Source organism: Alligator sinensis, unplaced genomic scaffold (assembly GCF_000455745.1).
Source record: "Alligator sinensis unplaced genomic scaffold, ASM45574v1 scaffold747_1, whole genome shotgun sequence".
NCBI lineage: Eukaryota > Metazoa > Chordata > Crocodylia > Alligatoridae > Alligator > Alligator sinensis.
Window position 1 is genome coordinate 391015 of NW_005842254.1, and position 14984 is coordinate 405998.

Genomic DNA, 14984 nt, shown 5'->3' on the forward strand with positions numbered 1-14984 from the left:
TAGTAGGAAGTTTTCAGACAAAACAAAGTTCTGTTGAAAAGTGCTGGTTCATTGTTCCAAACCGTTTTTGTTTGTAAACATATTGGGTTCAGTTAATTTTTGCTGAATCCAAGATAGAGGTTCAAGAGAACCTGTTTGTATTACTCTTGTGTCTGCCCTGGGTCCAGGGATGCTCAGAAATGCAAGGCATGCAGTGTTGTGGCATGGTTTTCCTTTGGGAGGTGTTGTGTCCCATTCAAACCAGTGCCTAATTTCAAAGAAGCAGTATTTTCTTTGAATGGAAGTCCTGTTATTCTGGTCAGGTACACGGTTTTTGTTTTTTGTGTTATCCTCTACTGGACTGACTGCATAATTGACAGAGAGACTGACAAGTTTTGGGGAATACACTGCCCTTCCTCAGGTCTCATGGTGAAGCAGATGCCGCTTATGCTAAATAGCAGATAGAGCAAAAGCATGTGTATTACTCCCTATGTAAATGAAAACAGCCTGCTTAAAGGAATGGAGGAGAGCTGCAAGATGGGAGCAAGGAGATGTTAACAGGAGCATTGGGTGGACTGGATAAGATAGGGCAATGAGTGCTCACAAGTTTGTCAAACCTCTCTCCCAACTAATTCAGTTGATCCAATAAAATATGTCACAAAAAAAGACCGAAAAGCCTTGCCTTTCATGAATTTCCTGGACCATGACTATAACAACACTCCAGCCTCACTAATACCTGAAGTGTCCAAACATTGGCTAGTTGCTTGGGGAAATATTGTTAGAGGAATAGAGTTGATTAGGACAATCATTTGTCATCTGCTTTAACAACCTGTTCACTTTGATCTATAAGATCATAGGTTCATAGATTGTTAAGGGCTGGAAGGGACCTTGTAAATCATCGGGTCCAGTCCTCCTGCACCAGGCAGGAGAAGACAACTGGGGTCAAGTGACCCCAGTGAGGTGACTGTCCAGTCTCCTTTTGAAGATTTCCAGGGTAGGTGACTGCACCACCACTGGAAGGAGTTTATTCCACACTGTGGACACCCTTACTGTGAAGGAGTTTTTTCCTGGAATTGAGCCTGAAGCAGCCTTCTAGGAGTTTGTATCCATTGCTCCTGGTCTTCTCCAGGGGTGCCCTGGTGAACATTGAACAGCTGTTTACTGAGTTCTTGATGTACTCCCCTGATGTAGTGGTAAGCTGCTACCAAGTCCCCTCTCAGCCTTCTCTTCTGAAGGCTGAAGAGGCCCAAGTCCCTCAGTCTCTCTTGGAATGGCTTGTCTTGCAAGTCCCTGATAATACAGGTGGCTCTTCTCTGGACCCTTTCAAGTTTTTCCATGTCCTTGTTGAAGTGTGATGCCCAGAACTGGACGCAGTATCCAGCTGTGGTCTCACCAGTGCAGAGTACAGTGGGAGTATCACTTCCTTAGTTTTGCGTGAGATGCAATGTTTAACACAGGCCAGCGTGTTGTTTGCCCTGCTGGCCACAGCATCACACTGCTGGCTCATGTTCATGCAATGGTTGATCACTGCCCCTAGGTCCCTTTCAGCTGTGGTGCAAGTCAAATTGGTGCCACCGAGCCTGTAGGTATGTTGGGGATTGCTTGCCCCCAGGTGGAGCACCTTACACTTCTGAGTGCTTCATCTGGTCCAGTCCGCCCAACTCTCCAGCCTCTCCAGGTCTGGTTATATCTGCAACTTATCTTCTGGAATAACCACGCTCCCCCATAACTTGGTGTGGTCTGCAAACTTGGCCAACGAGCTTTTCACCCCCACATTGAAATCATTGATAAAGATGTTGAAAAGCACCGGTCTAAGTACGGACCCTTGAGGGACACCACTGGCCGCTTCTCACGAGCACGAGACAGATCTGTTCATGAGCTCTCTGGGTCCTACCATGCAGCCAGTTTTCCACCCACTAAACTGTTGAGCATTAAAGCCCACAATCTTCCAATTTTTCCACAAGGATATCATGGGATACTAGATCAAAAGCATTTTTGAAGTCTAGGTGTATAATGTCGACTGTCTCTCCCGTATCCAGGTGGTGAGAGACCTGTTCATAGAAGGAAATGAGATTGGTGAGACAAGATGTACTTGCAGCGAAGCCATGCTGGCTGTCATTCAGAATCTTACCCTCAATGAGCGTATCGCACATAGATTCTTTAATAAGTTTTTCCAGGATTTTCCCTGGGATGGAGGTTAGGCTGATTGGCCTATAGTTGTCTGGGTCCTCCCTCTTCCCCATGTTGAAGATGGGAACAATGTTGGCCCTCTTCCAGTCCTCAGGGATCTCCCCTGTGTGCCATGATTTGTGAAAGAGTTTTGCCAGGGGTTCTGCAATGAGCTCAGTGAGCTCCATCAGCACTCTTGGGTGAAGTCCATCTGGTCCTGGTGACTTTTATAAATGTCTAGCTTTTCTAGTTGGTATTGCACCAGCTCAGCATCCACAGCGGGATGGTTATCATTCCCACCATGCCCCCTGTGATTCTTATCTTGCTTGTCTTTTGCCTTGGTCCAGTAAAATACCAAAGCAAAGTGGGCATTTGGGAGTTCAGCTTTTTCGTGAGTGTCTGTTACCAGCTGTCCTGAGGTGTTAAGCAGGGGCCCCACACTTCCATTCGTTTTCCTTCTGCTCCCTACACACCTAAAGAAGGACTTCTTTTTGTCCTTGACTCCCTTGGCTAACTTAAGCTCAGTTGCTGCCTTGGCTTTCCTAATAATTTCTCTACAAGTGCGGACCGCTGTTGTGTAGTCCTCCTTGAGGACTGTCCCTAGCTTTTCATTGTGTGTACACATCTTTTTTAATTTTTCAAGAGGACCACAATATTCCTATTGAGCCAGGAGGGCTTGCCAGCCCTTCTTCTACCTTTGCCCTTCATGGGAACAGTTCTCTTCTGTGCTTCAAGGATTGTGTCCTTGAGGAACAACCACTCTTCGTGCACCCCATTCGCCTTCTGTCCCTGGCCCCTCATTGCCTCCCCTAATAATGCCCTGAGCCTGTTGAAGTCAGCATTTTTGAAGTCCAGGACTTCAGTCCTGCTAGTTGATTTGTCATCGTTGTGGCAGATAGTGAACCTGATGAGTTCATGGTTGCTGTCACCCAGGCTAACCCTCGGTGTTCAAGCCACACACCAGATCATCTCCTTTGGCCAAGGCCAAGTCTAGGAGAGTGTTACCTCTGGTTGGCCCTTGCACTTCCTGGGTCAGAAAGAGCTCCTCGATTACAGTTAAGAAGCTATGTGACCGATCCAACCTAGACAAGTGTTCCTCCCAATCTATGTCCGGGTAATTGAAGTTGCCCATGACAACCAAGTCCCTTGCACATGCGGCCTCTGTCAGTTCTCAAGAGAACTCCAGATCAAGCTCCTCCCCTTGGTTCAGTGGCCTGTAGTAAATGCCCACAGTTTGGTCTCTTTCATCTTGCCCCCCACCCCCGAAGCCTGACCCAGAGGGTTTCAAGCTGCTTATCTTTGGAGCCAGTGTCAGCCTCCAGAGAGGTGTACTACTCCCTCACGTAGAGAGCTACTCCCCTCCACTTTTTCTCCCTGCTCGGTCCCTTCTGTGCAGGGTGCAGCCCTCCATGGCTACACTCCAATCATGCGAGGAGTCCCACCAGGTCTCCGTGATCCCTACCAGGTCATATTAGCCACAGGAGAGCAGGAGGGCTAGCTCCTCCTGCTTGTTCCCCATGCTCCTGGCATAGGTGTACAGGCAGCTGAGGCCCCCAGCTGACACCCTCGATTTCCTGAGGTTCTGTGGGAGAACTGTACGGTTAGCATTATCAAAAACAGTTATCTTAGTGTCCTCCATGTGGGAGCTTTCCTGTGTGCCAGTCCCCAGGCATGCTCCACTTGGAGTTTCCCCATCCCCCAGCAAAGTCATTTTAAAGCCCTGTCTAGTAGATCAGCCATCCTGGTTGAGAACAGGGACTTACCTCTCCATGTGAGATGGATGCCATCTCGTCCCAGGAGTCCTCTCTCTCTCTCTCTCTCTCTCTCTCTCTCTCTGAAATGCGTGCTGTGGTCAACGAAACCAAAGCCCTCGCAGTAGCACTGCTGTCAGAGGTGTCTGTTTACTTCTTCCACACAGCCTTCCCTCTTGAGTCCGGGGCCTGCAATAGGGAGCGCAGAAGAAAAAACTAACTTGAGCCCCCAGTCCTTTGAGCCCAGAGCCCTGTAGTCACTCATGACCCGGTCCAGATTACTCCTGGCCATGTTGTTCATGCCCGCATGGATGAGGAGCATGGGGTAGTAGTCGGAGGGATGGACAAGTCTGGGGATCCTCTCTGCAATGTCCCAGATGCGGGCCCCAGGAAAGTAGCAGACCTCTTAAGCCAAAGGGTCCAGATGGCAGATAGGTCCCTTCGTGCCCCTCAGGATAGAGTCATTCCCCCCCACCACCCAGCATCACCTCCTAGGGGTGGGAGTACTTACCTCCTGAGTACTTACCTCCTCCTCTGGTGTCTCTGTCAGAGTCTCCTCATGCATGATGAGGGAGTGTACCTGTTATGCAGTGTCAGGGGAGGAGTAGCCCTAGCTCTGCATGCTCTGGATCTGGAGACTAGTGTGTAGGCTTTGATCTTTTAAAACCCTTGCGTACACTTGGTTCTAGCTCTCCCGTAGCTTGTACCTCTTCCCATTCACTAACAATTTTAGGATTACCTCAGAGGTCTTTTTAGGTGCTCACTACAGTACCCTTCAAAATATAGCTTTCCTTCTCTCTTCCTTTCTAAAGCAGTCCTGCTTTAAAAGTTCCATTTTATGATGGAATTAATGGCATCTCTATTCTTCAAGTCACAATTTCTCTGTTTGAAGTCCAAAATTTCCATTTCTCTCAGATAATAATAGGGATTTTGAAGGAGTTTACACCACCTCCCACCGCATATTCCTGTTTGCTCTCTCTGTCTCTCTCAAACAAAATTTACAAGCAAGAAACTGAGGATCATTTTTAGTAGGATTTCTTGGATTAGCAGAGTATTCATGAATTTATTATTAAAAGTTCTGTTTTGAAATAAAGTTGTGTTCCATAAGAAAGCCTAAGAAGTTAATATAATCCTACAAAATCCCATTGTATACTAAGTGGAAAGGTAAGAACCTGAAGAGCATGAAAGCAAGGCACTTGCTACGTCTTAATAAAAGAGCATTGGGAATAAGACTATTAATTTGGAAATGGATTCAATGGATTGGTGATAATACCAGCCCTAAACTTCTGTGAATCCATGAAACCTTGCACTCTGTGTCCTCTGCCCCTCTGATTTCTCTCTTTCCAACAACAATTATGAGGCATCATAGTAGGCCAAGTTAATATAAGACTTTCAGTTTTTATTCTGAACCCTTTGAACTGAAAATGACACTTATTGCCAAGAATTGCCCCCAATTTTTTTCTCAATTGTAAGATATTACAAAGATTGTAGCAAATGTGGGTACTGTACACTCTCACCAACTCTGACTCTTTCGGTGATGGAGTGGGTTCTGTTTCTTGGGCAGAATGTTGCTTTATTTTATTTAAGTATTATTGCAAAGCGTATACATTGGAAGTCATGCAACTGAAAGACCCTCCAGTTTTTGCCCACCTCTATACCATGGAGCTGGGTGAGAAGACGCTCAGTGATTTGTTGTCTTTTCATTCCTTTAAAGAGGGTTTCCTTTAAAAAACTGTTTATGGTTGGGGAGAACATGCCTGAAAAAACATTTGTACATAAAACAGCTGTTAAGCGAATCTCCACACACTGAGATCAAGAGAACGTGAAGAAATATGTACTTCCAAGGACCTCTCTGCCAACTTGGAGCCTCCTTCAGAAAATAAATACAATCTTGCTACAAGTTCCTGGTAACTTAGTTACTGAAAAATAAATTGAGCTACTTAGACCTTTGAACCTTCATATTTTTCCCCAAAGTCTCAAGCTAATGCATAAAATTGTGTTGGAATGATGTATATTGGAGCCAAATAAACTGATTTTAACGTTTCTTTGGTACATTGTCAATTAATGTAGTCCGTTTCAGAGTTCATTTGTGTGTGAACTAACCACTTCCAGTAGCGCAGAGAGCAGCTTCTAGGCAATAACAAATGAAAAAGCTTTTAAGACCTCTTTAAGGCTCCTCTCTATTACCTAAGCACTGCAAAAGAGCTATGATTTAAAACAGGATTGGGGTCAGTCTAGGAATGTTGCCATGTTTAAAAAGGGACTGCTTCATCTGTAGTTACGTCTCTACCTTCTTTTTCACGTCTACATGTGTATAAGACGGCTTCCATGCAAAAGTAAGTCTGTTTCCTTTCTTTGTTTTATATGGAAGTCTTTTCAATGAAGTTTTATTCTGGTGTATGCCTTACACTGGAGGAACTTCTATCAGACTAAGGTAATGTCCCTTTAAAATTCTTAATGACTGCAGTTAGAGAAGGTTGATGGTATACTACAGATGTTTTTACAGTTCATTTCCAAACAGCTGCTTTTCCCTTCTTTAGTCTGTTTTTCCTTATTTATCAAATCCCTCAGGAAGGCTTTCAGCTCTCACAACCCTGGCAATTGTTTCCTCAGTGAAAGCCCTTGCATACCACACAGTGACATGCTCATAGGCAGCACCTGTTACTACACTAGGTTTATCGATTTAACAGGTTGCTGTACTTGGGAGCTGGGGGGATTTTTGTGTGAACGTGTGTGTCAAGATTCTGCGGTTTCGATCAGATTCAGGACTGTCGGCCCCCAGTGAAAAGCTTGACATATCTAGCATTTCATAAAACAACCCAGAAAAAAGATGGAAAAGCACTCATTCACAAATGGAGAAAATGTTTAGTCAGTATAGCAGACACTGGGGCCCCACACCCCCTGCACAGGGGTTTAAGCCAATCTTCTCCTTAAGAGTACACCATTTAAATAACATTTATCCCACTTCTAATACATGAGCTAGCTAGCTGGTTTAAAATATTGAGATGTCCTCCACATCTGTCAATCTTTTGTTGAAAACATATGCTCTCACACTGCCACAGTAAATCTTTGGGTGTTCCCTGAAGTGCAGATATTAATCCAAAATTGATATAAAATGTTTCAAATGCAGGTAATAAAAAACAAGAAGAAAGAAAACAAGCCATAAAGTCTTATTTGGCCACCTGTCAAAAATCTGAAAGCAGTTGCGGCTGAGTCCTTGGCTCATGTTCTGGATTCTTCCCATTCATATTATTATTTTTTTCAACAGATTTTTGTAGACAGTTTGAGAAAAGAAAAGAAAAGATGAGTCTCTGCACCTGCTCCCATTCCTCTTGACAAGGTTCTGTGTTCTGCATGCTCACAAAGAAATGAAAATGAGTATGCTGTGTCTACTATCCTTTCTAGTTTTATCCTACAATTTAAAGCCACGCAGCTCAGTTGTTATACTTTTTTATTTGTTTGTTTATAGCCTTGCCATGCAAGATCATTAAGCCTAGAGACAGGTTTAAGTTTTAAAACTTGGAAACATGTTTCAAATACCACCAAGATCTGAGTGAGCTTGGATGTGTGATTTTTGGGTCAGATCCCTTTTGATTACTTTGTGACCTTCATGGTGCAGGGCAGGTGTCATTGTGACAGTTTGATTTGAATTTTGATTGTAAAATTGTAGCAGTCGGCATTCAGCGTATGGCTAGTTTCTATCTGTAACTTTTTGCCAAAAAAAGAACACATTTCTGATACTAACTATATAGTGGATAAAGTAACAAATGATTCAAATACTTGCAATCATTACATACAAGTCCTAAATTTGGTATTGAATTTTATTACTAAAATCCCACTACACATCAGCCACACAATCCTGTAAAACAGAACATTAAATATTACTGCTCTTTTTATATATGCTCTTTCCTTTTTACTGAGAGGAAATCTAAAAAGCACTGAATGGTGTAAAAATAAGAAATATATACTGAAAATATACCACTATTATAGAACTGGCATGTGTTCCCCACAGTGTTGTGTTAGAATGATCAGCACTTACCTTAGAAAGGAAACCATGAAAAAGGTGTCCAGGAAGGAGTTACTGTTCAGTAGCGCTGGCGAAGGCCTTTTAAGTGGTACTATTGCACAGTAGCCTAATAATCCTGCACAGTAGTATATTAGCGCTGTCCATGCTGTGATGCGCTACTGCACAGTGTTATTAGGCTAAAGCACAGTTAGCGTCTCGTGTAGTCGCACCCACTATATATTAATATTGGCTTCTTCCAAGTAAGGTTTTTTTTAAAAAGGGTGAAATTCTGTTTTAAAGCTGCCTTCACTCTGGTAATGTATGAGACAAGAACACATCTTAAACCTGTGTTACTGTAGGGTTGAAAGGAGTCCGATACCAACTAAGATTGAGAGAGGCGTAATGGGAAGCACGATGAGGAGTATTCAATTTTTTAAATCTTTTCATAGCACCCAGAAATGTGACTGGGCATTTATCAATGTAGATCTTGCAATTCCTGTTGTGAAGAGTTTCAAAGAAGATGCAGCAAACACACAACTGAGCAACAGAGTGAGGATGCAGAAGTCAAATAATTTTACTATGTGACATAAGCTATGAGTTGAAAAATATGACACACAAGCTGCTGCAAGTCTTGAGAGAGCCTAAAGGGGAAATTAACTCTTCACGTTTCTATATAAAGGTGATGGAGAAGCTACACGGGCCCGATTGCTGATGGAAAATTAGTCTGAAAAGTTCTATAATAGGAAACTTGTGTATGTGATGCTAAAGCTAGAGATGATGGGTCAAAGCTAGGCATATGCATAGCTTTGCCTATGGGGAGCCACAAGACTTGCAACTTATTTCATATTCTTGTATGAAAGATGGAGGATTGAGGGCTAAGATTCTGTCTCACTCTCCAGTGATGGGAAGGCAGACTATTGAACTGGTCAGGCAAAGGGAGAGGTAATATTTTCTACCTCTGGGAGAGACCAGAGAAGAACACAGTAACCTCATAACTTCTTTGGACTTCCTTTTGGCTTATGATGAGAAGGATGAGTAGCTAGCACAGCCATGCTGTGGTATTACGGAGCAAAACATCATGTCATCATAACTATACAAATATTTCCTTTTGCCACTTGATAAATTGTTGCCTGTCTGAGCAGGCATTTACAATAGAGTTTACTGCTATCTGTAAAAGGAAACCTTGCTGAGTTGCCACAGTTTTGATTTCCACTAAGGCTTTGAGAAACTGTTGAGCTGAAACTGAGCATTGAACTTTTGCCTGGAATCTGGCTGAATTCCTATCTGGTGTCAAATTGCAGTTCAGCCTTCAAAAGCACAGCTTATAAAATGACCACAATAACCAGGAGTGGACTGGGGCTGATGCATCTGAAATATCATCTCTTCTATTGTCTGAAAAATAAAAAAAAATGTTGGCCTTCTCCAGCTGCATTGAATGGGGACATTCAGTTTGTGTATGCACTCCTGCCAGTCTCCTCATTATCTGTGTTTTTGAATATTTAGTATTTGGAAGGCTACATAGGGTAAGAGAGAAGGCTCTAAAAGGTAGGATCATAGGAAAGTAGGGCTGAAAGGAACTCATGAGCTCATCTAGTCCAGCCCCCTATTCAAGGAAGAATCATCCCTGACTAAACTATTTTATCTAAGTGTCAATCCAATCTAGTCTTGAAAATGTACAGGGGTAGATATTCTATAACTTCTGTGGGTCACCTGTTCCAATGCATAACCACCCTCATAGTCAGAAAGTACTTTCTAATCTCCAACCTCAATTTCTTCTGTTTCAGGTTGAGGCCATGGCTCCTAATCCTCTACGCTTGGGCCATGGAGAAAAGCTTATCTCCATCTTCTCTGTAATTGCCCTTCAGGTTATTGAAGGCTTATCAAACCTCCCCTCATTCTTCTCTTCTCCAAACCAAATTACCCTAGTAGTTTCAGCCTTTTGTCATAAGTCTTGCCGCTATCGTTTTTGCTGCTCTGTGCTGGACTCTTTCCAAACTGACCACATCCTTCTTGAAGTGTGGGCCCCAAAACTGGATTATAGCAACTGAGGGTCAAACCAGTGCTGAACAGAGTTGAAGAATTACTTTCCTTGGTTTTCAGGCAACACTTCTGTTAATAGAACCCAGTGTGCTGTAGACTTACTTTTTCAAGAATACACTTTGGATCAAATTCAATTTATGGTCTACTATAACCTGCAGATCTTTCTTTGCAGTACTGTATCTTAGCCAGTCATTCCTTAGTCTGTATCTGTGCATACAATTATTCCATCCTAAGTGCAGGACTGCATTTGTCCTCACTGAATTCCAACTGATTGACTGTGGACCATTTTTCTAGTTTACCCAGATCATTCTGGATCCTAGCCCTGCCCTCCAGAGTGTCTGCAACACCACTCAATTTGGTGTCATCCACAAATTTGCTAAGCATACACTTAATCTTATTGTCCAAATGAAGATGTTAATGACAATGTTAAACAATACTGGACCCAGAGCAGGATGCTGGGGAACCCCTCTTGATACCTCCTCCCAACTAGACATTGAGTCTTTGACTTCTTGTGGGCATGATGATCCAACCAGTTATGTATCCACCTTTGAGTACTTTCATCTGGTTTGTATTTCCTTAGTCTGTCAAAGAGAATGTAATGGGAGACCATGTCTTGCTAAAGTCAAGGTGTATCACATCCACTGCTTTCCCCCTCCGTTCACAGAGCCTGTTACCTTATTATAGAAGGAAATCGTGTTAGTCAGGCATGATGTGCTCTTGGTGAATCCATACTGGCTTTCCTGATCACCTTGTTCTCATCTAGGTTGCTTCACAATAGATTCATTGATACGCTTGGTTCTTTTTTTTCTGCCTTTCTCTGCATCCTGCTGCAGTCAAGACTTAAACACTTACCTCCATGTGCATCTTTCAAAGGACTTGATTCAGGATCATCCGTAAATGCATTTTATGAAGGTCTAAGAGATTTGGAGACTGTTAACTTGTTTTTTATTGACTCTTAGGGTTAGAAGGGACTTTAAGGGTCATTTAGTTCAGTTGCGTGTATGAATGCAGGATGCACTGCTCTTAAGCCATCACAGGTAGTTGCCTACCCAGCCTCTTCTTGAAAACCTCCAATGAAGGAACCTTCACAATGAAGGAAACTTCTAGGCAGCATGTTATATTTTCTTCCTCTTCTTACAGTTAGGAAGATTTCCTGGAACCTTAATCTAAGTCTAGTTTGCAGTTTAGATGCATGTCCTGTTCTTTCTGGCAAGGGAGACTAGTGGTTTACCATCTTCAGACATTTGACAACTGTTATTCTGTCCCCTGAGTCTTCTTTTTTTTCCAAGCTAAGCATACCTAATTTCTTCAACCTTTTCTCATATGATTTGCTTTCTGACCCATTTTTTGTCTTTGTTACCTTTTAGACCTGCTCTAGTTTCTCTACAATGTAATGAGGTTCCTGAAACAGTACTTCAAATGAGACATAACTTGCTCCAAGTCGAGTGGTATTACTTTCTCCTGTGTCTTGAATGCAGTGTCTGTGAATGCAACCCAGAATTACATTTGTGGTTTTTCATTGAACTGTATGACATTGCTAACTCATGTTGAGTTTATGATTTACCATAAATCCCATGATCTTTCTCAGTAAGGTTCCTCCTAACCCATGTTCATGCCAGGCTGTAGGTGGTGAGGTTGGGGGTGGTACCTCAGAGTCAGGAGAAGCAGCCAAGATTTGAGGGGAGTATGCGGAGTCTGAATGTAGATCATCCAGGAAACCAGAAGTTCTGTCGGGGCAACCAAATCAGAGATCCAAAGGGTCAGGAAAGAATGAGGTCAGGAGGCTAGCCAGGTCGGGTATCCAGGAAATGAAACCAGAGTCAGATCAGGTATCCAAAGGGTCAAGCCAAACGTGGGGTCCATGGCAAGCCAGGTTGGGTATCCAGAGGATCTGTTAGAGCAGAGCTTTCCAAACTTTTCATGTTGGTGACGCACTTTTTAGACGTGCATCATTTCGCGACACAGTAATTCAGTTCCGGGGGAGGGGCCAAGGGAAGCAGACGCGAGTAAGGGAGCTCCGCGGTGCCCTTCCACAAAATTTTCTGCATTTCACGCGACACACCTACACACTGCCGCCGACACACTAATGTGTCGCGGCACACAGTTTGGAAAGCTCTGTGTTAGAGAGTCACAGCAGCATGAGCCAAGGGTACAGCAGCCTAGGTACACAGGTGAGCCTTGTTACCTGGACACTTTCTCTTTCAGGTCAGTGGTTTATATTGTAACGGGTTAAGGGTCAGCTGACCAAGGTTGGCCAGGCCGGTGGCAGGGAGTGTGTGTGTGGTTTGGTTCAGATGGAGGGTTCTGGCCACCTGTGTGTGCCCCATGTTCTGTTGAGGTGGCGGCAGGCCAGGATGAGCAGGAAGATCAAGTCCTTGGGTTCAAGGCAGTGGCCTGACATCCATCACCTCTATTCGATACTTAGACATTGTTTTGCTTCTCTCCTAACATGTAGCCACTTAGAAGCAATGCTAAATTAAATCAATCAAATGATTCAAATTGGTGTAGCCCAGTTCCCCGAATTATCAAGATTTCTCTTCAGTTCTAATCCTGTCTTTCATAGCGATGGGACTGCCTTTCAGTTCTATCTCATCTGCAGATCTGGATTAGTATCTGTTCTCCCTATGAATTCAAGGCATTAGTAAAAATGAGAACAACTTTGGACACACAACAAACCCCCTGCAAAATTCAACTTGAGGCCTCCTGCTACTCTGATACTGGTTACTCTTTATTTGTAGCTAGCCAACTAATTATGTGTCTGCCTAACATTAATTCTGTATGCCAGGATTTAAAAAAAAAATCGCAATAGGCTTATTTGGTGGTGTCCCACTCCTCCTAGGTCTGGATTAGTTTTTCTTGCCTTCTGTAGCTGCCTTGCTGTTAGCATTTCTTGAGGCGGTTCACATGTATCCACTAAGGTTCCTGTTGCAAGCTGCTGTCAACATTATGGGATCTACATTTCAAATCTCATTGGTATCAAACAGAGCCAGGGTACAATCCAGAGCTGCTGCAAATAAATAAATACAAACAAATGCAACTCTATTTTGCATATTTAGCCATGAAATCTAAAAATGTTGCATCGTCTTGGTAATTATTTCAGGTTTGTATTTTGAATTAGTAGGTGCTACTTTTTACTCTTTCTGTAAGTCTGTTTACCCACTATAGTAGCACTTTATGGAAATACATTTTTGCTTCATAACTACTACCTGTGCTAACAAGTTTAAGAGTTGGCATAACCAGATCACCTCATTGATCTTTTCTGTCTGGAACCTCTCTTAACCTTATGGTACTTGGAACATTGGAAGACTACAGGCATGGAAACTTTTTTTAAAGAAGGATCATACGCTTAAAGTCTTGTTGAATAAGAACTTGGACCAAGATTTTTAGAAGTTCTAAAGTAAAGCTTCCCAATTCAAATTGACATGTTTGAGCACAGATGATATTTTGGGCAATATGCTGAGATTGCAAAGTGCTAATCAAACGACTTCTGATTTAGGTTCTGATTCCCAAAAAAGCCTTAAGCATTTGCTTAACTTTGAGTAGACCTATTGAAATTAATGAGGATTTTGTGCATTGTATAAAGAAAAAGCATGTGAGCAAGTTTTTGAAGACTCAAGGGATTAATTTACTAAGCAAAACTGGGTGTTCTGTTCTGTTCTTGCTATTTTTTTAAGCATCTCTCCTTGGCCCGTAGGGAAACAAAATGTTTTCCTGAGGACCTGATTCTGAAAAAAATTCCTCACAGAACTGCCATTGATAGACTGTGCGTGTGAGATGTGCGCAGAAAGTTTACATGCCTCAATATTTGCTTTTCATAAGTTTAAGAAAAATACTATTATATATAAGCTCACCCTTACTGCAAGCGATGGGAAAGCAATTAATTTCACTTCTGTTTGGGATTTTTTTTGGCCAAGCTCTAGACCAAAATGGGTTTAGTTTTTGAATACTAAATGTGAAAATCTGCAGTGCATGACTTCAGATATTAACAACATAAAAACTATCCCATATGCTTTACTGGCAGAGAGAATTTATTTTTTATATAATAGAATTAGAGCAGAAAAATATTATTCCCTCTTGGAAACACCAGAGTGTATTAAATATGAACTTGGAAGCTGTATCTCCAAACAATTTGATTCCAAAACCTCATTAAAGTTTGATGGATACCCTGTTACCTTTGATTTATGATGGAGTGCATCCATCCTAATTAGCTAAGAAAACTTCAGCTGACAACTGTACAATTATGAATGTGTAAAATTGCCACTCCCAAGTCTTCAAGCAACTGTTAGGAATACCTTAACTTTTATGAGGCATACAATTGCAAGTGCAGAAGTTTTCCTGGCTAAATATGTGAAGGAAGTTTGTGTAAATGACTTTTTCCCCCCTTTAGAACTAAGCCATCTGTTCAGTCATTACTCATACCAATGTAAACATTCACACTTGCAAACATTATTTTTTCTTCATATTATGGTAGCATCTGGAAGCCTTGGTTGTCAGGATTGGCACCCCAATGTGTTAGGTGCTGTATATGCACAGAGTTAGAAATAGCTCCTACCTAGAGGATTTTACAATCCAGAACTAAACTCGGTAAGTAGCTGTAGCTAACAGTTTAAAAATTTTTTTTTTAAAAAGGGTGAGGGGGGAGGATGAGGTAAATGGTAATATAAAATGCTTTATCATCTTCAACCTTAATACTTCATCCAAAAAAAAAATCTAAAAAAGAAATTCCCTGTATTTTAAGGTTTGATGTTTCCTGCTGTGTTTTGGAGTTAATCTAGGAGCAGGACTGGCCCGGGCTATATTGGCAGAAGGATTATCTCGGCCAGCACCAGGCAACTGGGTACCTCTTTATTAGGGTTTTGTAGTGAAACAGCAGCCCCTGAAATGACTATCTCATTGGAGGAACTGGGGATTAATGTAACCCTCTGTCTCTGATAATGACACTCTCATGGACTGCTGAGCATTAAATGTCCCTTCTTCCAGATGTGCAACCCTCATCCAGACTGCAGCAGTTTTTCCTGAAGTGCAGTTTGCAGTTGCTA

The 14984-nt window shown here is 42.4% G+C and overlaps 1 protein-coding gene across 2 annotated transcripts in view; it reads left to right on the forward strand.

The window, feature by feature from the left end:
• BMP6 (bone morphogenetic protein 6) overlaps positions 1-14984 on the forward strand; it is a 145628-nt gene that overhangs the window by 47912 nt on the left and 82732 nt on the right. Inside the window, exon 1 of one of the 2 annotated variants that reach the window (XM_025208832.1) lies at positions 6193-6235. The exons of the other annotated variant lie outside the window; for it this stretch is intronic. Within the exon in view, the coding sequence (XP_025064617.1) occupies positions 6208-6235 (28 nt within the window). The 5' untranslated portion in view covers positions 6193-6207. Of the gene's footprint in view, positions 1-6192; positions 6236-14984 lie in introns of those variants that run through there. 2 annotated transcript variants of the gene reach the window in all.